Source organism: Polyodon spathula, chromosome 3 (genome assembly GCF_017654505.1).
Source record: "Polyodon spathula isolate WHYD16114869_AA chromosome 3, ASM1765450v1, whole genome shotgun sequence".
Classification (NCBI taxonomy): Eukaryota; Metazoa; Chordata; class Actinopteri; order Acipenseriformes; family Polyodontidae; genus Polyodon; species Polyodon spathula.
The window spans coordinates 94,895,294-94,922,217 of NC_054536.1; the positions used below are offsets into that span (position 1 = coordinate 94,895,294).

General features: G+C 37.5%; 1 protein-coding gene and 1 long non-coding RNA gene across 2 annotated transcripts in view; both read left to right on the forward strand.

Annotated features, from left to right (window-relative positions):
- khdrbs3 (KH domain containing, RNA binding, signal transduction associated 3) overlaps positions 1-6,396 on the forward strand; it is a 163,480-nt gene extending 157,084 nt beyond the window's left edge. The window contains exons 8-9 of the mRNA XM_041246493.1: positions 4,263-4,321; positions 5,833-6,396. Of these exons, the coding sequence (XP_041102427.1) occupies positions 4,263-4,321; positions 5,833-5,924 (151 nt within the window). The 3' untranslated portion in view covers positions 5,925-6,396. The remainder of the gene's footprint in view (positions 1-4,262; positions 4,322-5,832) is intronic.
- A 996-nt stretch (positions 6,397-7,392) lies between these two features.
- LOC121308853 lies at positions 7,393-9,771 on the forward strand. The gene is made up of 3 exons (XR_005948574.1): positions 7,393-7,930; positions 8,393-8,449; positions 8,750-9,771. It is a non-coding gene; the product is annotated as an uncharacterized LOC121308853 (long non-coding RNA).
- The last annotated feature ends 17,153 nt before the right edge of the window (positions 9,772-26,924 follow it).

The window sequence follows — 26,924 nt, forward strand, 5'->3', positions numbered from 1 at the left end:
GAGTGAGGAAGGATAACCGCACGAAAATATTTCAAAAAATAAACTTCCATGGAATTACAATAATAACTATTGACACAACTTTTGCGCAGCGCATTACTTAATCTCTTTTGTGCTACGAGGGAGTCTTAATAGAAGCATTTAACAAGTAATTACATTTAAACCATCCTCGGAGAAAACAAAAACAAAACACAACACAAAAAACAGAGACGACAAGTTGAACTCTGCAGTTACATTTGCTGCCAGGTGGCTACAATTAGGTAAATTTGAACAAAGTGTAAATGTTTTAATGCAGTGTAGTTTTCAATGCAAAATGAGCATATACCCTCCTTAATTACCATAAAATGACAGCCACTGGCGTGATGCTTAGGCTGTTGTAAACCATGTCATATTCAATATGGACAGGGTCAAGTAGATTTTTTTCAGCAATAGTAGTGCAGCAATCATAGTGTGCCACCTCTATTTATGTTGTAAACATAGCCAAATAGAGAACAGGCTTTCTCTGTGTTCTTCAGTCATAACCTACCTAAGTTCATTAGGCGATATTCACAAATGTGTTGGATCACTGCTTAGCATCTTAAGATAAAAACAATTGGCAGGTCATTGAAGTCCTGGAATGATGTCTGAGATTGTTATAGGAGATCTTTGAAACGGTCAAACAATATTAGGAATATATCTGAAGTCGTGACATTGCGTGCTATATACGCGTTAATCTCGAATGGTTCCGATGTCAGTTTTATAAAGCATCAATAATACATTGGAAATCCAGTCTCACCCTGCATCATAATACATCATATAGCAACTGCTGAGAACATTTCAAGCATGTATTGTCTCTGCTCTTCTGAAGAATCAATGTTTGGGACAATGACATCTGATCCAGCGTGAATGAACAATTTAAGTATCACTCCAGTCTCCTACATTGGACAGCAGCGCCATACCAAGATGTTGCTGATGAGGCTGAGATTCTGTTGTGCACAAGAGTGGGACGAGCAGCAGGAATGTCCCAATGTCCCTGCTATGAACCTTATTGGAAATTGTGTGCTCTGTATAAACTTACAGTGTTCCTGTGAAGGGGGCACGATTTAAAACCTCTCGGCTGCAAAGAAGATCTCTGCTATTATCAAATAAAATAAAATAAATTATTTTTATAAGCATATAATTATAGTGTGTGTGTGTGCTGAGAAACATTTTTGGGGGGTGTATTTTGTTTTATTTTTATTTTATTACATGGACGTAACAGAACTGACAGATTCACCCTCAGTTTGCTTAATATTACTGTCAAAAACTATAAAAGGTTTGCTGGATGAACTTGGTAACCCATGATCATTTAAGGTTTCAGAAAACTGGATTTGTTTTGTAGTAGTACACAAATATTAAAATGATCTTTACTTCTTCCAGGACAAACCTCATTTCAGATATATACTTGTCACCAACAACAACTCTCTTTTTTACACAGTTACTATATATATATATATATATATATATATATATATATATATATATATATATATATATATATATATATATGAAACTCATGTCGGGGAGAAGATTGACAGGCAATGCAAGCTGGGCTCAGCTGCAACAGGACCCCGAGGCTTGATGACAGTCTCCCAATAAATGATCAGGCGTTGCGTTGAATGATAGCAGATGTCACTTCTTCAAGATTGTTTTGTCACCAAACCATTTTATTTTGGATGCACTCTGTCTGTTTTTAGACTCACATCTGTACTTTCAAGCATTGTCTTTCTTAATTCATGGAGTTGAGTACAGGACACAGAACCTGGAGTTCAGCATAGAATTCATGCCAGTGAGTCACAGGACAAAGAACCTGAGTTCAGCAGAGATTCATGACAGTGAGTCACAGGGCACAGACCCTGGAGTTCAGCAGAGAATTCATGACAGTGAGTCACATGGTACAGACCCTGGAGTTCAGCAGAGAATTTATGACAGCGAGTCACATGGTACAGACCCTGGAGTTCAGCAGAGAATTCATGACAGTGAGACACAGGACACAGAACCTGGAGTTCAGCAGAGAATTCATGACAGTGAGTCACAGGGTACAGACCCTGGAGTTCAGCAGAGAATTCATAATAGTGAGTCACAGGAATCTTTTGTTGCCAGACTTTCACAAGTCAAAATCATTCATATTTTCTGACAGTCCATAGCTGCAGACATTTTGTCTTTTTTATCTTTTTCACCTTTCCTTCAAAATGAGACCCTGGAGTTCAGCAGAGAATTTATGACAGCGAGTCACATGGTACAGACCCTGGAGTTCAGTAGAGAATTCATGACAGTGAGACACAGGACACAGAACCTGGAGTTCAGCAGAGAATTCATGACAGTGAGACACAGGACACAGAACCTGGCGTTCAGCAGAGAATTCATGACAGTGAGACACAGGACACAGAACCTGGAGTTCAGCAGAGAATTCATGACAGTGAGTCACAGGGTACAGACCCTGGAGTTCAGCAGAGAATTCATAATAGTGAGTCACAGAAATCTTTTGTTGCCAGGCTTTCACAAGTCAAAATCATTCATATTTTCTGACAGTCCATAGCTGCAGACATTTTGTCTTTTTTATCTTTTTCACCTTTCCTTCAAAAAAGAATTTTCTATAGTGCATGTTGCCACCCAGTGTCCAAATGTTGTAAATGCATTTTAACTTTGCTTGTTGTGCTACTGTGTATACAGTGTTCTCTTTTGCCATTACAAGGTCTGTACAGACTATATTAATTGCACTATCAGCACCATAATTGTAGGTCATTCAAGGCTGTAGATGTTTGATTCTACAGCCTTTTGTACTTTTGTACTTTATAACGTCACAGAACAGAAGGGGCATCATTACAATAAGAAAATTAGAGAACTATTATTACACTTACACCAATAGGGGGAGCTGCTTATGTAAAAAAATAAAAAATAAAGTTCTTACTTTTAAAATTATACTGGAAAACCAAGAAAATATTATCATTTTTTTTTAGAATATTCAGCTCAGTCTGTCACTTTACATCCTCTCTGTTATTTCCTACCTTTACCAGTGTTAATTAAATGGCTACAGGCTGCTCAGGTAAGTCAGGCAGATCGGTAACTGGCATTTCTTGACTAAACTGTTTTGTTTCCTACGTTACCAGTGTAGTGTTATTTTCAGGTACCACTCAAGTGAGATAACAGTAATATCCCACACTAGATATACCCGCTCTTGTGGTATAAACACAGATACTGCACCATCTGAGATTTTGATATTGTCAGATCCCAATAGCTACATTGGTCACCTCCAAGGAATCTCAGGTGCTGCAGGAAAGAATGTTCATGGCTCTCTGGGCTGGAATTGCATTAGATCTCTATGTGGTCGAAGATACCTTGGTCTGAAGTCAGGAACATTTCAGATGTGTGTTTAGGTAGTGAATAATGACGATAATGAACTTCATGAACATTATGATGTCTTCTAACTGTATACACACCAGGTCATGTCAATTGTTGCAGTCTGGACCCTATGCATATTAACCTTTCACATTTCTAATGCAGCAGGAGGTTGTTTTAAAAGTAAATATAGTTGCTGGAGCTAAAACAGTAGGGCAGAAAATAATCAATTTAGCAATAAAAAAGGATAGAATATGTTTGAAGCAGGATACCGTCAGGAATGAGACACGGAGACAAGAAAAGCCGCAGTTTAAGTACTGTTGCGCATGTTTAATAAACAAAGAACAAAATAAACAAGGAGCCAAAATAACAGGTTTAAACAAAACAATATGGATATCAAACACTAATGTCAGGCTGGGCATTTGACTTCAGACCAACACAAACTACAGCACACACAGTGACACACATGCCTACTACCTCTCTCAAACAAAGGATTTCTCCTTGCTTTTGTACATGTGGCCATGCTCCAATTAGCACCAATTACCTAACTGGGGAGTGGCCACACCTGTGATTACTGACAGGGACAGATTTAACCCCATCCCTGCCAATCTTACATTCTCTCACCCCCACACTATTTACAGCAGCAGGACTTCAGGCCTGCCGCAATGGATTTAATATAAATATGATATTTTCTATTCTTTAGGTAAATTAAGGTCGTCACGGAGCTCATTTAAACAGATACAGATATATAGAATATGGCAGCTAAAGACATGATGGTGTCTATAGATATGCCTAAATATTCAGCAGCTTTAGGCTGAGCTTCATAACATTGTGATGTTCATTCTTTCCTTTGTGTGTTAATAGAAATTGTAAATGTTCCTTTATATTCTTCCCTTGTTCCTTAACAGTGCAAGTGATTACTATGACTACGGACATGGGATAAACGAAGACTCCTACGATTCTTACGGTATGTAACAAAGAAATGTAGATTGATATTTTGACAAAACAGTAATTATGGTAGTGATATGAAATTTATATTTAAAAAAAAACACAACTGTAATTTACTTCCAAGGAACCCTTCTTAAAGTTTCTGGTACTCATAGCGTCAGTGGTAATTAGAACTGACCTTCCTTTTAATCTGACCTTGTATATTCAGGCCATCAATGTGTGACTTCTTATCTACTGAATAAAATCTGTTTTCTTTTTGTACCACTTCAACCGTGGCTTTGACAGTGAAGACAATCTCTTGTGTGTTAACACAATCCTTCTTCCCCCAGGATTCCGCATTAGATCATTTCAACACCTCTCTTAATTCACCTGACAGCTCGCAAACCCCTATCACAAGAGCTTTCTGTTTTCTTTAGCCCTTCTAATTCAGGTTGATTTCTTAGACAGTAAAGTTTGATGCCATTGCAGAGCTCATTTGGCTAATCTACTGCCCACCACGTCTCCTTATTTTAATGTCCTGTGTCTTTAACACTAATTCCTTTTAGAGATGGTGCACAACAGCACTTCAGATCAAAAGAGTGATGTGCTGTCTAGTTTAGTTAGCATACGTGCTTGTACTCCTATGCACAAGGTTACCTGAGTCAAGTCCTTCTTTAAAGTGACATTAAGGGAAGCAGCCACGTGTTTCATTGAGAAGTCTTGTTTACGAAGTAACAGCCCAAAGTACAACCATAGTTCGGCACACTGTCTTCAGCTCCAGGGACAAATATGTGAGTGCTGGTTTAACATGAGAGAAGATAGGAGCTTCGATCAGCAGGCACTAGCAAACTGACAGTGATGAGGTCAAGTGAATGCTGATTTCAGTTAATGGGGACTCTTTTTTATATAGACTCTTGCCTGAAGCAGTAGCAACCTCAGTTAGGTTTTCATCTGCTGTGAATTTTTATTTCAAAGTGCCATCCCAAGTTAATGGCAGATTTCTAGTATTTTATTTATTTATTGATTTATTTAATATAATACAATATAATAAGTATTATTTCAGATGAGTTATGTGTAGGTGTAAGTTTTTATATTATTCATGTTGTTATTCTTGTCCATACCATTATTTGAAATGTATAAGGTTTATTAACTTCAAATAAGTACTGTAGTCCCCTATTTATTGTAGATATTCTGAGATTTAGTTTTTGTGTATAACTAAAAGATATTATCATAAACATGGTGATACACAGCCAATACATAGCTTAGACCTTTTGGAATTAAATGCATATTGAAATAAACCTCTGGATCAGTGATGAATTAAATGCTTTCGCATGTTTATGCTGGCTGATCTCACAGGACATTCTTGTTTCTCGGCCTCAGATGGCACATTCTGCATGATCATTTTAATGTTTACGAATTACACAACTGATACCTACTTATTGGAGTAGCTGTTTGCATTCATATTGTTCTTGTACGTAAGAGACATGAACCGTTGTGATCTAAGCTGCAATTCCTTATGTATATATTTCTGATTTTCCTATGTTTGGACAGGCCAAGAAGAATGGAGTAACACTCGTCACAAAGCACCTCCAGTGAGAACAGCGAAGGGAGTTTACAGAGAACAGCCGTACTCCAGATACTGAACTCAGAGAAACTGAGTCTCATGTGCTGTTCAGTGGAATGGCTTTTCTATGAACAACCTCTCATTTTTATTACAAAAACAAACACATGCAAACCAAGTTGTGAACTGCTTACAAACCATGAAGGAGCCTGGAATGTTGGATTGACCATAGCTGTGGAGCTATCAAGGAACTGGTTACTCTCTGTAATGGGAAACCTTTTTCGGGGAAAGAAAATATGTATGTTGACAGATATAGGTAAACTACCCATTTATTATTGACTAGTATTTAACAAAAACAATATGATACAAGGCTAGTTTTTGCTAGAGGTAGAAATGTTTTTTAATATGGTATTTTAACTTCAAATGTAGTCTTTTTTAATTGTGCAGGATTAGGATAAAAAAAAAAAGATTTCTTAGTTTAGTTTTATTTGTTTATTTTTTGGGTGGTTTGGAAATTGGGAGGGTGGGTCTAGCTTCATCCCTTCATACCTAAACAGGACAGAAAATAATAATAATAATAATAATAATAATAATAATAATAATAATAATAATAATAATAATAATAATAATAATAATAATAATAATAATAATAATAATAATAATAATCATAATAATAATAATAATAATAATAATAAATAATAATAATAATAACCTCATAATAACCTCAAGATGCAAACAATGTTGTATTGTTTTTGTTTTTTTGTAACCAAAGTCTTCAAATGTTCTGTAGTGTTGAGCAATGAGCTTCTTGCTTGATGCTAAATAAAACTTTTGAAAGAAAATTATTTTGTGTGTGTGAGGCAATCATTTGATGGGTTTGACATTTTAAATGGAATAAACTTAAGCCTGAATAAACAGGGAAAAAAAATCATTAAAAATCTAAAAAGGCATGCACAAAACATCGGGCAGTATTTAAATTGTATAAACTATACCCAATTCAGCTTTAAAAACAAACACAATACATTCAAAAATGACTTGACTAATGCTGCTGTATCCTTACACTGCTGGAAAAGGACCCAATGAAGAATATTACTTTTTGTTCCAGTATTTTATCTTTTTTGGTATATTATTTATAGACACTTTACAACTATTTGCAGCAAATCTGTCAAAGAGGGACACCTGTTTGGTTTTCATTCTATCCCATGTGTAAACTTTCCATTTTCCTTAGCAAGGTACATTTATAAACGTTCCCAATGGCAAAGGTGCATGTCATGTGCTGACCATTCTCCACACTGTTTCTGCTGTTTTTTATCATGCTTTTACCATGCTTTTTTTTATGCTGTGCCGTGCTTTTGTTTTCAATAGGTTGAACTTTAAATGTGTGTTTACCATGCCTGCGTTTTCATAAGGACAAACTCTGTATGCCAGCTCATTTTAAATCAACTAAAGACCTGATCAATCCAGATTAAACGCAGTGGAGATAAAATGCTGACGATTCGCAGATTTAAGCTACAGTATATTGCTTAAATGGAGTGAGCGAGTCAATTAAAATATTTGTACAATCTTTTGCCATTATTAATTATTGCACTTTGTAAATAGTTGAAGCAACTTGGCATTCAAGACATGTTTATTTAAGAGTTAATGTAACTTCTCTTTGTATGAGGATCAGTACAACAAACTATTACGAAAAACAAAACATCCTATCTTTATCGTTAACGTAACCACAATACTGAATGTTTCCAGCAGTCTAAAGATTAGCCATCATACCAAAACTAAAGATGTGAATAAACAATGTATTTAAAAAGATTGTAGGTCTTGAAGAAAACAAAACAAAAACATAGCATTAATAATCATTATTGTAAGGATTGTGAGTAGCGTTTTATGTTGTTAATGCCTTTTTCCAGTAGTACCGCTTTGGAGTTTTTTTTTTTTTTTTTAGCTTGTTTTTCTTTGGTCACGTGAGAATTTGACAGTACCTAAACGAGCCTCTCCGGGCTCTGTGCTTTAAAGAGAAACTGACTAAATGAGACTGAACATACCAGACACAGAGGATGGGTTCATCCATTAAACGAACCTTCATTTGCAAAGGTAAATAAAACAAATAACCCTTTTAATCTCACCTAATATACTTAAACATTACCAATTAAAAAAAACAAAAAAACACAGTGTCACACAGTGTCCATTCTCATAAAGCATTATGTTTTTTTTCTAAACTCTTCTACAATGTTTCTCTGTAGAGATTTGAATGCAGCAGGGAAGAGGGGCTCCCTTGGGCTTTAATGAATTAAATCTCATTAAACCAATGTAAAAAACATAAACAGTTTCGATACAGATGCAAGACATTGCTAAAATATCTCTGTTAAAACAATAATAACTTGTTTTAGTACTAATATTCAGATCAGATTATACTCATTTATCTGTATAGCTGTTATTATTAAATCCACAGTTTACCCTGTTATTTTAATCAGTAGAACTGCATGTATTGTATTTGTATTTGTTTTACATTGTGCTTATATTCTCTCAGTAACGTGCAATGCATTTTTATTACAGGTCATCATAGATGCCTCTTGACCAAAGAATCCAAATCTCCTTTCCAGATTCAAGCAGGTAGGTATTACAACAAATGAATCAGGTCCATTGGAAAAGTGGGCTTGTGGTAATACATGGTATAAACATTATTACAGTCACAGACAAAAGTGTTGGCACAAGATAATTCAAGAAAGCATGTTTAACGCTAGCATTTACTGAACATTAGCCATTCATTAATATGACAAAGACCAAAATACACAATATCTGGTAGTTTAACAAACAATCTACTTTTTTTTTTTTTTTAAAAAGGACTGAAAGGACTGAAGCAATTTCAAATATTTGTTCATAACAAAATTATTGGCACATTTACATTGGCAGGCAGTTTATCTTTCAACACGACAATGATCCAAAGCATACAGCTAAGTCAACTCTGGAATTCTTGAAGAAAAGGAAGATACAAGTTTTGAAATGGCCTTCGCAATCACCAGGTCTCAGTCCTATAGAAGTGCTTTGGACTGATCTGAGCCAAGCATTGTTTATCCAATCTGACCTGAAGGAAACATGCAAGACAGAATGGACTCTGATTTCACCAACAAGATGCAGCACACTGGTTAAGAATTATCAGAAATGTCTGAAAGCTGTACTAAAAGCAAAAGGAAGTCACAAACAATACTAAAGCAGGGGTGCCAATACTTCTGTCATGAGCGAATACATCAAATCTAATAAGTGTGTTTGTTTTTTGATAACAATTATTTGTAAATTACTAGAAATTGTGTATTTCAAGTTTACTAAATGCATGTTCTTAATCTGTTACTTTGAATTATGATATAATAAGCAAAAGGTTCCAATACTTTTGTCAGCGACTGTACCAAATATCACCAGGACAGCCTTCTTCAGATGGCTGCTTTACTCTGTAAAAGTTACAGTACAATGCAGTTTACATGAGCTAATGTGCAGTTACACTAAAAGTGACCTCATGCCTTTTTCCCATCTGCCGCTGTGTGTGGCCAGAGTTGAACTGCCACTGTTTCCATAGGATTTCACCCCAATCACCCAAATAACCGAAACCTACTGTAAATGACATTTTGCTGTAAAACGTACACAACATGGACAGTGGCAGTCCAAATTTGACCAGGCATCAAGCTGAGATTGAGTTTTTTCAACCCAGTGGCAGATGGAATAAAATTGTAATGTCAAATGAAGACATAATGCACTCTGTTGTTCTGTTTAAGAGAAATAAAACCTCACACACAGTGCTCCTGTTTGTTTCTGTGGTTTTTATTCACTTCCTCCATCACAAGGACCTGTTTTCTAAGTCTGTATTCTAAACCTGCACAAACCCTGTAGGTATTGTTCTGCTGCTGCTACTGAAAACTAACATGACTGATTTTGAACCGCTTTGAAACCCCGTGGCAGATGAACAAGGCATAGTACAATGTTCCTGTATCTCAGGTGCAGCACAGTTATTAAACAGTTCTGGTTCCATTTCAGCAGTGGCTTACCTTTCACTGCATAAATAGTGAAAGAAAAAAGAAAAAAGAATGAAAGCTGCATACTGGTCATTGAAGACCGTGTATATCTGTAAAACTCAGCAATTCATACAAAGCCAAGGGAACCCAATCAGCCAGTGTCCAGATGGTGAACGATTTCCCTGTGGAATGCTATAATAATCCTCTTTTGTATATGGTATACTAAATCCACACTAATATGCAGAGACATGTCTTGCTGTCGAAGCAGTCACTAGGGTTGCAGTTGTACAGCAGCAGGCCTGGGCTATTTCTCTGTACACTGAATTCACTGCATGAAGATGCAGGACTTTCAAAGACAGTGCAGTCATGTCAGAAATAGCAGAATCACAATAAATCAGTGTTTATGTGTGCTTGTACATTTGTGGTTAAATTGTTGAAGAAGGAATAATAATAAAGGATCCTTTATCATCTGTGATACCCAGCCATGTGTATCTCCCATATAAAGCACAGCCTGTTACGCAGTCAGAAGAGAGTCTTATTTCAACATAGAACTTGGCTTCTTTTTATCAGCTCACATTTAGATAATGGCATGAATGGAAGAGGGTAAACGAAAATGCGTTTTGTTTTCAAAACCAGAAAGTACTGATTACAAATACAATAAAACTGTAGCCATATTTGAATACTGATATGCAGAATTTCACAATCACTTACTTGGAGATAACATGAGAGAGAGAGAGAGAGAGAGAGAGAGAGAGAGAGAGAGAGAGAGAGAGAGAGAGAGAGAGAGAGAGAGAGAGAAATGGCTTTGAACACACAAAAAAACAATTATTTGAAGAAAACTCTAGACCTCACTATTACCTTAACCTTATTTATTGTTTTCTAAATAGTCTCTTTAGCTGAGGGTACAAAACCCCACTTTTTCAGGAACAGTGGATTGAAACCTGGTTCTAGACTGGGAGACTTAGTTTGAGGGAATTTTGCTGTATCAAACCCCAAGTCTCCTCTGCCGTGCCATGCAGTGGCCTGAAACCAAGTTCCAAGCCACAAAGTGGCTTCATGTTCCCTCAGCTCTATAGCTTTTAGGCAAAACAAATAAAAGCAATGCTACAACCAATTACCACATTATCCACAGCTGGGACTTTATCGTAGTGGCACTAAAGTGCCTAAATACCCTATAATTGCCATGTGGTTCTTTACGGAACCATGTCGGAATTTAAAATGATATCTCGAAACTATGTATTTTTGGACCATAAATGTCTTTTTGTTTATGTAATTCCATATTGAATCACTGTACAGAGACGACAGATCATCTACTGTGCTTTATTACCAGCTATAATATAGACATGTAGGTCACAGTTTATATTCACTGGGCATGAATTACAGAGTCATTAATAAGCTAATTATCTGTAACTTTCTCTTTCCTAGTAAGAGCTGTTTATATTGATTAGATTAAGGTCAGGTTTGAGGCAACTGTTAAGGTACTAGATTTGAATAATACACAATTACTTGTAATATATTACAGCATGTGTAATGTTATGGGAATTATTGCCTGTTAACATAAAGCATAAACACATGTTTTAACTAATAGAGTCAACTGCCCTGTTTCCAGCATAACATCAATTAATATTTTTGGTAACTATCCAATTGCAAATCTGTTTTAATTATACACCCTCTTTAGTATGCCCATCTACTAACTTCAGATGCCAGGGCTAGCCATATAAATACATTGTAATAATTGCCTAATTACCAGAAGTTTCTACTCTTACATGTTAACTACTGTGCAATGAATTGTAATTAATGTAAACGCAATTATTACTATGTTATTATATGCTTATGTACAGCCTGTAATAGTAAGTGATACTGTTTATTGCTAGTGTCTTAATAAATACTATAGATCCTTTTATTACAAGGATCCCTAAGCGCTTCATAAAAGTCAAGAGAGACAAAAATGTGGTTTTAATTGTAAATTTGAAAAAAGCTAGTTTGTAAAAATAGTACAATTAAGAGTCTAAAACAGATATATGTATAAAATTGGAATAAACAAATAAAAAACAGTTTAATTTGAAAAACTAAGATAAAAAGCCACATTGTAAAAATAGAACAATTTAAAATAAAAAAAATTTGAATTAAAAAAAAAGGACAAAAAGAATGTAATAAATATAAAGGGATTTGGCAGTGAGCATTACTAGGGTCTGTTTTAATGACATAAAGAGTACCTGATCTACAGTAAGTATTGCCAGCTTTTAACTCTACCATTAACACCCTGCTATGTTTTTTCCAGCAAGTGATATATCAATCCACTCTTATTTACATTAGTAAATACAATAAAACTACTAAGTTTATAACTGTTTAAATATATAATACAGAGCCCACAGCCTGATTTCAGTCAGAAATGACAATGTCTTGACTTTTGATAACACATGTAGTGGTACTTTTATACCGGCCTTTTACTGTTGTACACAGTTTTACAGAATAGGTGAGGTGACTTTCCTTGGGGCTGAACTATACAATCAATAATTAATCTGAGAGTTGAAAATAAAACCTCAGGCTTGGGAGCAGGGCACGAAGCCTTGTTGAATGCAATGCAGGTGCCATGCGTTGCTCATCTCTTAGACCTAGTTAGTGATGTGTGCTGTGAAAAGCTTGAAAGAGTAAACAGCCTGGTTGTAGCTGTGAAGAAAGCATGTACAGCTGAACCCTTGTATTCTGCCCATTGCAATAACGCACTGGAGGAGCTGCTTTCAGAAGGCTGTATTTCATTTAGACCACGTAGTAGGACAACATTTCATTTGCTGAAGGAGAAAAGGCTCACTCAAACAGTTCATGTACTGGAGATGTCATCGATTTGTGCCAGTCACCTGAAGTCCTTGAACAGCTGAACACCTTCCAGCAGTATGCACCTTGTATCGGGCATACTTTGACAAAATCTGAAGAATGTGTGATGCCTTCACATATTGTGTCAAATGACATGTGTGGCCTCACAATGTGGGTGTAGAGTAGTGCCAGCGCATGTGACCAAGCGATCAGTGGAGAAGCCTTTATTGACAGAGCTGAAAACACTGAGGCATGCATGCAGTGCAACTCTACATCCAGGTTTTATCAACCTAAATAAAGCGAAGAATCTTGAGGCCATTGCACTGAAGACAACAGTGTAGCACAACATGAATACAGTGCTTACTCAATGAAATGAAATGCGACAACGTTTACCAGTTTAAAAAAAAAAAAAAAAACATGTAAATGAGATTCCCAACACTTGCTGTAATTGCTGCCAGCTGATTGGCAGTGCCAGTAACTAGTGTTGACACAGAAAGATCCTTTTCTGCCTACAAAAATATGTACTTCTGGACATAAAGGCAGCAATCCTCTCAATGTACAACATGTTCTATCAGCATAATATGTAAACAACCAAAAATGTAAAAATAACTGCAAGCTGTACCGCAACAGAAGGAAAGAGACTTTTGTAACTTTAAACATTGTTTTCTAAAGGTATGTAAAACCAGCTCAATATGTAGACATATTGTATTTATAATTGTCATGCCTATGCCGCCACAACCATTTCCCCTTCCTCTGTGATTTTGAACAAACAAACTTACCCTGACTGCTCTGGGATTTTTTTGTACAAATTTCCCTGAAAAGATCACAGCCTTATATATTATTATTATTATTATTATTATTATTATTATTATTATTATTATTATTATTATTATTAGTAAGTCACACATCAGAAATCAACCAATCACAGTGTAGTTTTTGGCAAAATTCTGGTACATCTTATCCTGTGTCATCTGCCTTCCTACCTGTCTAATTAATTACTCACATGCCTGTGCACACTTACAATTAGTTTAATTGCAATTAATTACACTGTGGCAATACAGTAATTACACACTATGGGCCTCATTTATGAAAGGGCACTAAACATCATGGTGCACCATAATTGCAATTACTGTGCACGGCTATGATTACCGTATTTACTATTACAATTGTAATCATTATCACGTGTAATAATGGACATATTATGGCGCACACTGATGTTACTGTGCTATACTATGGTAATTAAAATGAATATGTGATTTGTATGGTAACGCATGATAATGTATTTAAATGAGACACCCTGCTCAGCTTAAAGTGAGCGATAATTAGTTCATTTGGAAACCAGACTTTACCTACTGGTAAGCGCACTATTTAAATCTATTTTTTTCTGGGCTGAAATCTATCTGGCATCATGGAGGCATTACTAGTATTAAAGTTATCATATAGAGCAGTGAAAAATAACTGTAAATAACGGGTTATATTAAATGTGAATAAATGTGAAAGAATGTTATAATTTCTTAGATTTTATTTTATAGTTCACTACATTTGTACAAATAATAGAAACAATGTATTATAAGGTACAAACAAGGTATTATAATTTAAAACAACCTTCTTCACTAGAATTTCTAACTCCACATCATGCAGTTTTTAGTTTACATTGCCTCTGCTTGTCCCCTGAGGAGGGCTGCGTCTGTTGGTCGCTCATTCTCCCCAGAAGCAGCTTACAGCACCGCGCTGCTGCTACAGCCACTGCCAGCCAGGGGACCCCTGCATCCTCAGCCTGGACTTTCTAAGAAGCACCAGCAGCTAGCCGGACCTCCGAACAGGGGACCCTACACTTCCAGAAGAGCCAGGCCGACGCCATAGACCACCCGGGGTAGCCTGGTGGGGGCTTGACCAATAACTGCGACCGAGCCCAGTTCCTGCGGGGGACCGGCCTGGGGAACCAATACACCCTTGAGGTCGGACCCGCAGGGGCCACCACGCTGGGTCAAACAACCCCCAACACAAAATCATAGAGCCTGAGACAGCACTGGCCAGGCCCTACCCCAGGCTGAAGACAGCCAAGACCGGGACACAGCCAGCCCAACCTGGACCCAAACCAACCCAAACACCAACCTGCTTCCTCAGCTCCCTCCTCCCAAATGAGAAGCAGAGGCCTCCTTTTATGTCAGGTGGCTGGGCGCTGATTGATCATTAATTAAGTTAATCATTTAATCAACTAATCAACCCCAGCCACCTGAACATAATAAACCCAGGCAGGTAGGGGAAATTAACCCCATCCCTGCCAATTTAAAAAGGGCAGAGCTTTGCTCTGCCACAGTGCCTGATTGAGCTGCAGGACGGAGACTGTCGCTTCTGCATCAACTATAGACGGCTGAACAAGGTGACCAAAAAGGATCCTACTTCCTTCCCCTCATTGATGAGTCCCAGGAACTGGTAGAGGTGTCTACGTGGTTCTCGTAGCTGGACCTCAAGAGCGGCTATTGGCAGGTAGCCTTTGCATCAGTGGCAGCACCCAAGTATTTTTGACCGGCAGGGGACTTTGGCAGTTTGGTTTGATGCCGTTCAGGCTGTGCTCGAACAGTTCATGGTCAGCGTCAGTGTCCTGAGGGCATCAGATGATTGCTAATGGTTAGATTTAGGTTTAGGTATTGGGTTTGAGGTTAGGTTTTAAGGCTGGGGTTGATTACGGTTAGGGTTGGGGTTGGGTTAGGGTCAGAGTGGGATGATTTAGCACAGTTGCGGAGCTGTGGAAGTAAAAGACTGGAGTGCTTTGCAAATGCACTAGAATCATTTGATGCCCCCAGACCACTTTCTAGAGGATATTCCTTTCCCTTTAAGGAAATGGATGTCATTAATTATCGGGTGTGTTTCATGTTTTGTTTGTTTGTTGTGTTAACTTGTTTGTCATTTGTCTTTGTTAGATGGCTAAGCACTAGCCGGGAGCTGGCGCTACAAGCCAGCACTAAACTCGGACTACACTGCACCATTGTTTCATGAACTGTCTTTCACCACACCTGCTTAAGAGTACTCACTATCGGAAGAAGTAACGTGTCTGTGTTGTGTGTTAATTTTTAGTGTCTTATTGTTTCGGAACTGAACCCGTTGTTTTGCACAGAGCGATAAACATGGCCGTGTAGCGCCCATGCTTATTATTTAAGTGTTGTTGACATGCAACCCAGCCAAATAAAGAAGCTGTTTTGTTGAACTTTCACTGTCTTGTGAGTGTTATTCCTGAACACTGCACCAACTACAAGCCATTTTGCCACAACCTTACATTCACCAAATGTTATATATATATATTTTTTGTACATATATATTCTTACTTTTTACAGCATTTTTTCACACCTGCCTTAAACTTTTGCACAGTACTGTATATATATATATATATATATATATATATATATATATATATATATATATATATATACAGTACTGTGCAAAAGTTTTAGGCAGGTGTGAAAAAATGCTGTAAAGTAAGAATGCTTTCAAAAATAGACATGTTAATAGTTTATATTTATCAATTAACAAAATGCAAAGTGAGTGAACAGAAGAAAAATCTACATCAAATCAATATTTGGTGTGACCACCGTTTGCCTTCAAAACAGCACAAATTCTTCTAGGTACACTTGCACACAGTTTTTGAAGGAACTCAGCAGGTAGGTTGGCCCAAACATCTTGGAGAACTAACCACAGTTCTTCTGTGGATTTAGGCAGCCTCAGTTGCTTCTCTCTCTTCATGTAATCCCAGACAGACTCGATGATGTTGAGATCAGGGCTCTGTGGGGGCCATACCATCACCTCCTGGAGTCTATGTTCTTCTTTACGCTGAAGATAGTTCTTAATGACTTTTGCTATATGTTTGGGGTCGTTGTCATGCTGCAGAATAAATTTGGGGCCAATCAGATGCCTCCCTGATGGTATTTCTTGATTAACAAGTATCTGCCTGTACTTCTCAGCATTGAGGAAACCATTAATTCTGACCAAATCCCCAACTCCATTTGCAGAAATGCAGCCCCAACCTTGCAAAGAATCTCCACCATGCTTTACTGTTGCCTGCAGACACTCATTCGTGTAGTGCTCTCCAGCCCTTCGGCGAACAAACTGCATTCTACCCCAGCCAAATATTTCAAATTTTGACTCATCAGTCCAGAGCACCTGCTGCCATTTTTCTGCACCCCAGTTCCTGTGTTTTTGTACATAGTTTAGTCGCTTGGCCTTGTTTCCATGTCGGAGGTATGGCTTTTTGGCCGCAAGTCTTCCATGAAGGCCACTTCTGACAGTAGATGGGTGAACCAGGGGCTCACTGTTTTCTGCCAATTCTGAGCTGATGGCATTGCTGGACATCTTCCAATTGTGAAGGGAAGTAAGCATGATGTGTCTTTCATCTGCTGCAGTAAGTTTCCTTGGCTGACCATTGCATCTACGGTCCTCAACGTTGCCCGTTTCTCTGTGCTTCTTCAAAAGAGCTTGGACAGCACATCTGGAAACCCCTGTCTGCCTTGAAATTTCTGCCTGGGAGAGACCTTGGTGATGCAGTATAACTGCCTTGTGTCTTGTTGCTGTGCTCAGTCTTGCCACGGTGTATGACTTTTGACAGTAAACTGTCTTCAGCAACCTCACCTTGTTAGCTGAGTTTGGCTGTTCCTCACTCAGTTTTATTCCTCCTACACAACTGTTTCTCTTTCAGTTAATGATCGTGTTTCAACCTACATATTGAATTGATGATCATTAGCACCTGTTTGGTATAGTTGTTTAATCATACACCTGACTATATGCCTACAAAATCCCTGACTTTGTGCAAGTGTACCTAGAAGAATTGATGCTGTTTTGAAGGCAAAGTGTGGTCACACCAAATATGGATTTGATTTAGATTTTTCTTCTGTTCACTCACTTTGCATTTAGTTAATTGATAAATATAATCTATTAACATGTCTATTTTTGAAAGCATTCTTACTTTACAGCATTTTTTCACACCTGCCTAAAACTTTTGCACAGTACTGTATATGTGTATGTATATATATATATATATATATATATATATATATATATATATATATATATATATATATATATTTAGAATACTCTATGAAAAAATTATAATAAGATCTATTTATATTGCTTTCTTGGAACAACTATTCTGTGAAACAGTACATTGCATATAAAGGCACTGGAGTAATCAACTGTGGCAGAGTATTCTGTATGTGCACAGCCAAGATGACATTCTGGAAATAGTTAGCCTCTTACAAATATCACATTATGCGAAATGCCCTGTTAGCTGCAGCCCAGGTACACCTTTGCATGGTTAAAATATTAAGAAGAGAGCCCTTCTAAAATAGAGCAGCATAGCTCTGAGGTGGAGCAGATCTGTGCAGAAAAACAAGCTGTTCAAGGTAAGAAGGAATGAAACATTATAACCTTTCAGTGGATGAAATTTCTCCCACTCATGTTTCTACCCTAGTTCCAGGATCACTTATCAAACAGGGGGAGGGTCACTTTTTATCTATGTGATTCAGACAGTCTACCTTTACTATACAAAATCACTGTCAAACGGAGCCTGAAAAATGTAAATGTAAAGATGTTTAAAATGGATACATTTGTGACAAGAGTAGGTGGAAAGGGTGTCAGAGAGTCATACACACCAGCAGCTTCACAAAGTGGTGAGGGCAGTGGAATAAATAAGAGGAAAATTAGCAAAACATTGACTGAGGGAAATGCCTCTGCTGAGCTACCCAGACTTCAAAAAGCTGGTGGATGCTATGATCTCTCAAAAGCCACATTAATGGTAGGAACTGCACATTTATCACTTTTAATTATATTTGTAATTCAATTGAAATTGTATCATTACTTATATTTTAGTCAGTGAATGTATTTTTGGATTATTTTTTTTATCTATCATTTTAATTGGCAGTTTCTGGCATTTTGATGGATTGTTGGTTCTGGTAGCCCTCATGGCCCACCACTACTTTAGAGTGACACAATATTATTGGAAATCATTTTCCATTTTTCTTTAACAGGTTCCTCCTTCATTCAAGACTTTGCTGAACTGTTAGCCACCATGTGCCTCAAAAGAAATACAAAATCTGAAATAACAAAGCCCCTTTATGAGCCTGAGTAGCTGCCAATGCATCTTGAATGTAAGAGCAAACATTGACTGCCGTCTGCAATAGAAGTCAAAAGCAATAAAACCACGTTATCGCCCATAAAACTACCAGGGATTGGGTCTTTGTCAACCAGGGTGCTATCAAAATGTAACCAGGGTACCCTGGTTTAGAGTAAGCTATCGTTTGGTACCTCAGCATGTTACAAATGTCCCTGCTATTCAAATTTTGCATGAAATAGCAATTGCAGCAAACCGTTCATTTCTGCTCAGACATCATGTGCACATTGCAGCTCCCAACATGCCCTCCTCCGTGGGCCTCAGGGCGAATTGTTTGATTATCTCATCAGCATTCAGACAAATGCCGCAGCCGATATGGAGAGAAAGGGGAGGGAGACAATAATCCCGGTATCATTGTTCTATTTCACACATCTGTGCGACAATAATCCTAGAGGAATGTCCCGGTATCATTGTTCTATTCCACACAGCTGTGCAGACAATAATCCCAGAGGAACATCCTGGTATCATTGTTCTATTCCACATAGCTGTGCAGACAATAATCCTAGAGGAACATCCTGGTATCATTGTTCTATTCCACATAGCTGTGCAGACAATAATCCCAGAGGACTATACCGGTATCACTGTTCTATTCCACATATCTGTGCAGACAATAATCCCAGAGGAACGTCTCGGTATCACTGTTCCATTCCACACAGCTGTGAAGACAGTAATCCCAGCGGAACGTACTGGTGTCACAGGAAATAAATTAGCCATGAAATAAATTAGCATTTGCCTTTTTGAGCCTTTCTGCGCATATACAAATCTTAGAATTTAAAGGCAAGGTTCTGTGGAGATTTATCCAAGATTTTACAGACGCCATTTTTATTTTTTAAGACACGAAAACAGGTATTGCAGACCTTTTTTATTTTTTGTTTAAAAATCTGACGTTTGACATCATATTTATCGAAGTGTATTGCAGACATAATTTTTCATTTTCATAACCACAGGGAGACCATAGGGAGATATCTTAATGATGCAATCTGTTCCATAAGAGTGTGTTTATGTCTTAAAACACCTGGTTTTACAGTGAATGCAGAATATCATGCTGCTTCTTGAGTTTAACGCCTGATGTATAACACAATTCATTACCAGTGGAACAATGTGCAAATATGTTCTACTACTGCTTTAAGGCAGGCAACACACTGTACCTCAAGTGTTTCTCTTGAGCTGTGCAGCTGTGTACCTGCATTGCTCCCAACAAGGGTTAGTGGCTGCTATTGCTGGTACAGACAGCATTTCTAGATTTCTATCATCACACGCTGTGGCATTATCACAAACAAGGACACTGTGAAACCAAAGTGTCCCAATAAAATGAGCTGGAATGCATCCAGGCAATCAGTCTCATTCACATTACAGTCTCACATTTATTTAATTTTCTGGCTGGGTCAATATGTTAAATCCCAAAATAATGGTGGGTACACAGAGCTAACAAAATCCCAGTACATTTTATTTAATATGTTTTACCATCACTATGTAGATCTCACATTTTCCCATATAAAAGATGCACACATTATATTAAATGTGCCAATCCATCATTTTTTTGCTGTGGATCCACAGTGAGGCCACCAGACCTATAGTGCCAGAGGCCAACACAGATCTAGAGGCTCCACTGCAGAACCACAGGTGCCCTATTGGCCACAGGGGTTGCAACTGTGACCCCTGCTGACCTAAGCCCTCTCTACCTGGGCAGTGCTTGGTCAATTGTGTGCCACCCCCTAGGCACTCCCAGTCATGGTTGGCTGTGACATAGCCTGGACTTGAACCTGCGATCCCCAGACTATAGGGTACATCCATGCGACTTTGCTGGATGTGCCACTCAGGAGCCCTTAGTTTGATTTTTCATTTTCATTTGTAAACACATGCACTGTTTTCCCGTTGAAGTATTTAAAAATGACTCCATGAGCTTTTTGGTTATATATATATATATATATATATATATATATATATATATATATATATATATATATATATATATATATATCTCCATTATAGAAAGTTAAATAAAAGACTTTCTCAATTTTAAGGACTTAAAATTCCCTGAATTGGATTACTTTCTGAAGCTAGACACATTCTGAGTTCCAATCACTGCTTTTCAATGTTATTCATTGCCTCCTGCAAGGGCTGACCGGAAGTGCAGCACAGAAGTATCAGCAAGGATCGATCGATATATGCTCTTTAAAACAGCTTCCAAACATACCATTCTAAAATCAAATTCACCTTTACCATAATGTGCTTGCTTTAGGAAATATCAGACACACTAAATTAAAGAAATCTATATTCATTTGAATTGTTTTGTTAGCACAATGTATAATAATTTTGATAATAGAGGCTCTCATAATCTCCGAGACAGCTCGTGTAGGATTATTATTATATTATTATTTATTTATTATTAGATATTATGCAATATTATTATTAATTATTATTATTATTATATACGTAATGGTCGGTAAAGCCCATTTTTGCCTATAATATATACCACATGCATTAGGTAATAAGGGTAATTTATTCCACTTAGAACCCCAAAATGTATTAAGTGGCACAAACAAGTGAAAGCATTCAGTTGGCACATAAACCATTCTCTTAAGTCATACAATGTTCTGGTTTATTTAACACCTTTAATACTGTCTGTTGTTTGTCCTTTACTAGGTTTCGTTCTTAGATCATTAGCCGTACACAAGTAATGTATTCTTGGCGCTTCATTTATCATGTTGTAAAAGAAAGCCGGATCACTAGCTTTGCAACTTCAGTGCTCCACATTATACATCATGTCAAGTCTTTAGAATTCCATTAACAGCAGCATAAACTTTCTCATGTCATGACTGAACAGGAATCACACAAGCAAACACATATTTTCATTTAAAAAACTTGATATCAGCTACTATACTAGGTTAAAGCAAACTGTTCACAAGCAATGCTTTGAACAGCTTCTTCCCCTATTGACTATTCAGCCAGTAAAATGCTTTGAATTATTTCTATTCTCCAATGTTGAGATGCACTTATTCTACAGTACCAGCATTGCAAAATATCATGACTGTGCCACTCATGCATTACAGCTCAAAACCAACTTGAGACATATTGTGTGATAATACAATATATTCTGACCCATATAATACTATACTTATATCACGCAATAAGAATTACACATTAAGTTAATTGCAGCTATACATAATAACATTGTAATTATGCGTAAGTACACATGTATTCACTAAGTAACTAGAATGTAAGCACACAGTAATTAGAGACACTGAGGGGTAGATGTAAGCATAGTAGATGTAGATGTAAAGTGATTTGCGGGTGCAAAACCCCCATAATGCTCCCGTAAATCCAATTGAGCTGCAGTCAAGTCTGATTTTAGCAGCTGCTAAAAATGTGGCATATATATAAAGAATGGTGTTCAACTGGTGTTCTGCACTGCTAATAAATTGGCACTTTGGCATCAAGTAAAATTATATTGAAATGCATTCAAACGAATAAAAGAGCATGGAATTGGGCGGGATCTGTATACTAAGCGGGCGCAAGCATTATAATGTGATGTAAGGATTTTGCTTCCACTTAGGCAATTGCTGACCCTCCAAAAACTTTACACCTCTTATACAAGGTGCAAACCATTGTAGAAGCTAGTAACTAAGCACTGTATTAAAGCACTCACCTGAGAGACCTGTCATTGGCTTCAGGATGGCTGCTGTGGTACATTTCCTGATGAGGCGACATTTGGCAGGAACATGTCCGGAGGAGAAGGACAATATGAAGAAGACCCTGCATATTCAATCCCAGGATCACTTTGATTGGAATGCCAGTGGATGCACTGCTAAGGCGTTACCATCTCTCTCTCCGCAGGTCATCCTTGACATAACAGCTGAACTAAGGGATGAGCTAGACTCCAACGTCAGTTTAGGGACCAGTATCAATGCAGATGTGAAAGTGCTGTGTTCTCTGCTCTACTTAGCCTCTGGTTCCATTCAGACCACAGCTGGACTTTCTGGAGGGATAACCCAACCACCTTTTCCAGAGTGCTAGGCAAATTTCTGGATATCATGCTGAAAACGGCAGGGCAATACATATAATTTCCTAAGGAAACTAGCATAACTGATGTTGGCTTTTCCAAATAACTCTGTTTAATGCTGAGCGAGGACTCTCAGCTCCTTCTCAGAAAACTTTTCTTTTCTTTTCCATATACCAAGAGGACTTTGCCAACCTTCTTCTGACATATATATTTTTTTGATTTGTATTTTCGTGCTCCACAAATTTCATACAGAGACTATTGATTTCTGTACTCATAAAGCCCAGGGCAGACATGTGCAGAAATGGCACTCTTTTTAAAAGTATACATAATGGCTGGAGTTTAAACTATTATAATCCTTTCAGACGAGGCTTCATTTTACAGTTAAAACTATATATTACAATGATATTTCACTTATCCTCTAACTGAAAGTATACACATTCAGCTATTTAAATAATCTTAGAAAACAAGCTTAATATCCTGTTTAAACATGCGCATACTATTACTGGCTCTTTCAAACTTGCATCAATTTGCAATTCTTACTGTTAGTACTAATTAGGCGTTGCTTTTTTTTTTTTTCTCTTTCTTCAGGAAGCTTCTAATTAAAAGAAAATAAAGAAATCTCACAAGACAAGAGAACTGACAATTTAGGAAACACAAAGTGAACACAAAACAACTACAGAAAGGCAGAAATACTGTACAGTCAGCACTCACATCTCCGACCCGATACAATTGTGACTTCAGTCATGGTTAAATGCGTGTGTCACATATCTGATTATTTCATTTTGTCCCGTTCCAGTTTTCCAGGGAACACAAAAAAGATACAATAACAAAAGTACATATCTGAAAGGACTGTGTTTTAAAATAAGTAGGCTTCCATTTAGATGTACTGTATTGGTTTTGTTGGTAAAGTACTATATTTTCAACAGAAGTAGTATTTTAATTCAGAATGGTATGATTCTAAAAATATCACTTGCCAAAACTAAAGAGACGACACGTTAACTGTAATACAGAACATACTTTTAAATCCGATGTGCACGGTAGCAGTATGTAAGATGTCCCATTAATAACCTAACAGCAAAATAACATCTAAATGTTATGCACGCACAGAACTGCGTAAAAGGCAATGCAATTTAGTAAAACCAAAAGATTAAAAAAAAATCCCATGCACACACAAGTTTCTAGAATTAAAACAGCATCACAAGACAATATTCAAAATTGCAGAATATAGAGCTCAATAAGACCTAACGTCACAGTTCACTGCAAATAAAAATGCACAAAAAATAGCAAAAGATCACTGACAAAAAAAAAAAAAAATACATCACAGTATCTAAAACTGTTTATGATTAACTGTTACATTGTCCTAGCTTGTCTCATTCACTTAGTTTTGGCTGCACTTTCGTCAGGCGATTGGAGAAACCATGGTGCCAGACTGATTGCAGGGAGAAGTGGGTAGTACAAAGGGGACGCAGCTATATGAGTACAACCTCTTACGCTGAGACACTGTGATCAGCCAGAGCGTGTTTTGTTTGTTTTTGTATATTGCAGAGGAGTAAGGAGGAGATCGAGAGCTGCAGCCACGGAGCCAGCTCATAACATGATTCACAGTCTCACTGCCCAGCACGGCACTGCACAGCACAACAGACACTGAACAGCACAGCACGGCACGGCACAACACAGCACTGCACTGCACTGCACTGCACTGCACTGCACTGCACTGCACTGCACACAGCACAACAGACACTGAACAGCACAGCAGATCACGGTACGGACACTCAAACCATTTCCACCTGGACCGCAGAGCACATTTTTGAGCTCAGAGGATTGTGGTTATCAGAGTGCTGCTTTTGTTTGGGACTGCAAATCCATGTTATTTTTTTTGATTCCCCTATACCATTGCTGGTATAGGGGCATCTTGTTTCTCTTTTGTAAATATTGTTAATAAATACAGACAGTTTTGGGAGTAATCCAGTGTATTGAGTGTCATTTGCTATGCACCACTCACTACACTGTCACATTATATAAACAAAATATAGAAATGGGCATTATATCATACCAAAGTACACTAATCACAGCACAAAAACATTGAAGAAAGGACATTGATTTTTAGACTTTCTGGCATTGTCGTGTGATTTTTTTTCTACTTTTCTAATATATAAAGTATATTGCAGTGTATAATACGCAGATCTCCTGAGGGTATAGTACATTTACAGGAAAATTCTTGTTTACATAATGGAGAAAGTACAATTAAGATGAATGCAATCATTGAAGTACAGTATTAGACTTTATAGTTCCTCTGTAAACCAGCACACTGGTCCAAAGCAATTTTGAGGAAGAGGTGCTACAAATATTTAATTGCCTGCATTTGCATACCACATTTCCACAAACCTCGCTAGTGATTTAGACACATATCTCTCATCTTGAGGCATAAAATTCTCCTCCATCTGAGGCATAAGGGCTTCAGTGAATATTGTGAACAGACTTCAATTCTGTATTGGCCTCCTTTCCTTCGGTGAGTACTCTGTGGAGAGTTAAAGCACGCATGCTAACACAATACTGTGAGTTCCTCCCTCAGGGAGCACTGCCATCACAGCCAGCACTCACAATTCATATCCAGTTTAGTTTGGAACAAGGTGTCCTCTCTTCCATTAACCCCTCAGGGATGTAGAATATAGAATTGTGTTCATTATTTACCTTTATGAGGTCATGGGAGACTGCTACAGTGTGTTTGTTACCAGAATATTGGGAATTGCTCTAAAGTAATTTATGAGGCCAAATTAGTGGCTGCAATTGGAAGTGTATATAAGCTATAACTACTGGCTACATTGAGTTTATATAGATGAGCCTGAGCTGTAGCTTTCATACTAGATAGAGAGAGGCTGATGGTTCTCTTGAAGAACAGTGGTAGATGTACTAAAGTGTTGTGCCTCTCAAAACAGTCACAAACCAGTAGAAAACAAGGCTGAAGTCTAGGGTGAAATGTACTAAACAAGCGCAGTGCTGTTTGTGACTTTTTAGGGAATGCTTTGCGGCAGCAGTTTTACCTTAGATAAAATATATAATTATGGGTGTTCCTGCATAAATTTTCAAAAAGCAGGTGCAGATCAGGGATCTTGAATATTATAATGAGATGTACTAAAGCTGCCAGCAATTGTAACACTTACAATTGCATCATTTTTTTAAAAACTAGCAATTAGCAAGAGCCATTCTATCACTGCAGTGGTCAAGCTGTTGTTCACCCTGCATTGTTTTGCCTCTGGGTCCTTTCAGGGGACTATAGCAGCTCACATGCCATATAATACTTACTCAGTATGCTTTTTATGTAGGAAAGTGTGAGCACTATTAAAAGGAGAGTTTCAAAATGCTACAATCAAAATAGTACTCAAGACCACGTCACAGCAGATTAACCAGACATTGGGCAGACTGCAGACAGCTGCTTTTTATATTGCTAGTGTATGAGCAGTGCTAGTTGCTAGTTGGTTGTTATATCTTTATAAACTAGGAGGAGTCAAAATACTGCAGACTTCATTTAGGAAACATAAGATAAGTAGCTAATAAATGAGTCTCTTGAAAAAAAAATGTAAAAAAAAATCAGTTTTACAGGCTTTCAGTTTCACATTTTCTGCTCTCCAGAATTTAAATTTGGCTTTAATCTCTGAATCACCTGTTACCTTTAAAAGAAGCATGTCCTTTATACCTTCTAAGGGTCCATATGTACCAAAATACCATGCTATGTTTGAGAATTGAGAAACACGTATCCTGTACTGTAGTATAACAGCATTGTGCCACTGTGTTAGTGCTTTTTTATTAACATCTTATCATACTGTAAACCCAGGTTACAAAATTACTATAATTCGGTGAATCTGTTCATTAGACAAGTAGGTGGAGGGCCCCCCCAGACCCCCCCCCCCCCCCCCCCCCCCCCCCCCCCCCCCCCCCAAATATCTTATCTTGGGAATGAAAACAGCTTGATTTGAAAGTACTGTTACAGTATGTGGAATCTTCTAGCATGTATATATGATTTATTAATTGCCTGAATTCTTAAGTTGATATCTATTTTTGATGTTTAATCTGTTTCAGTTCTACATATTTGGTCCCTTTGCAGCTTAA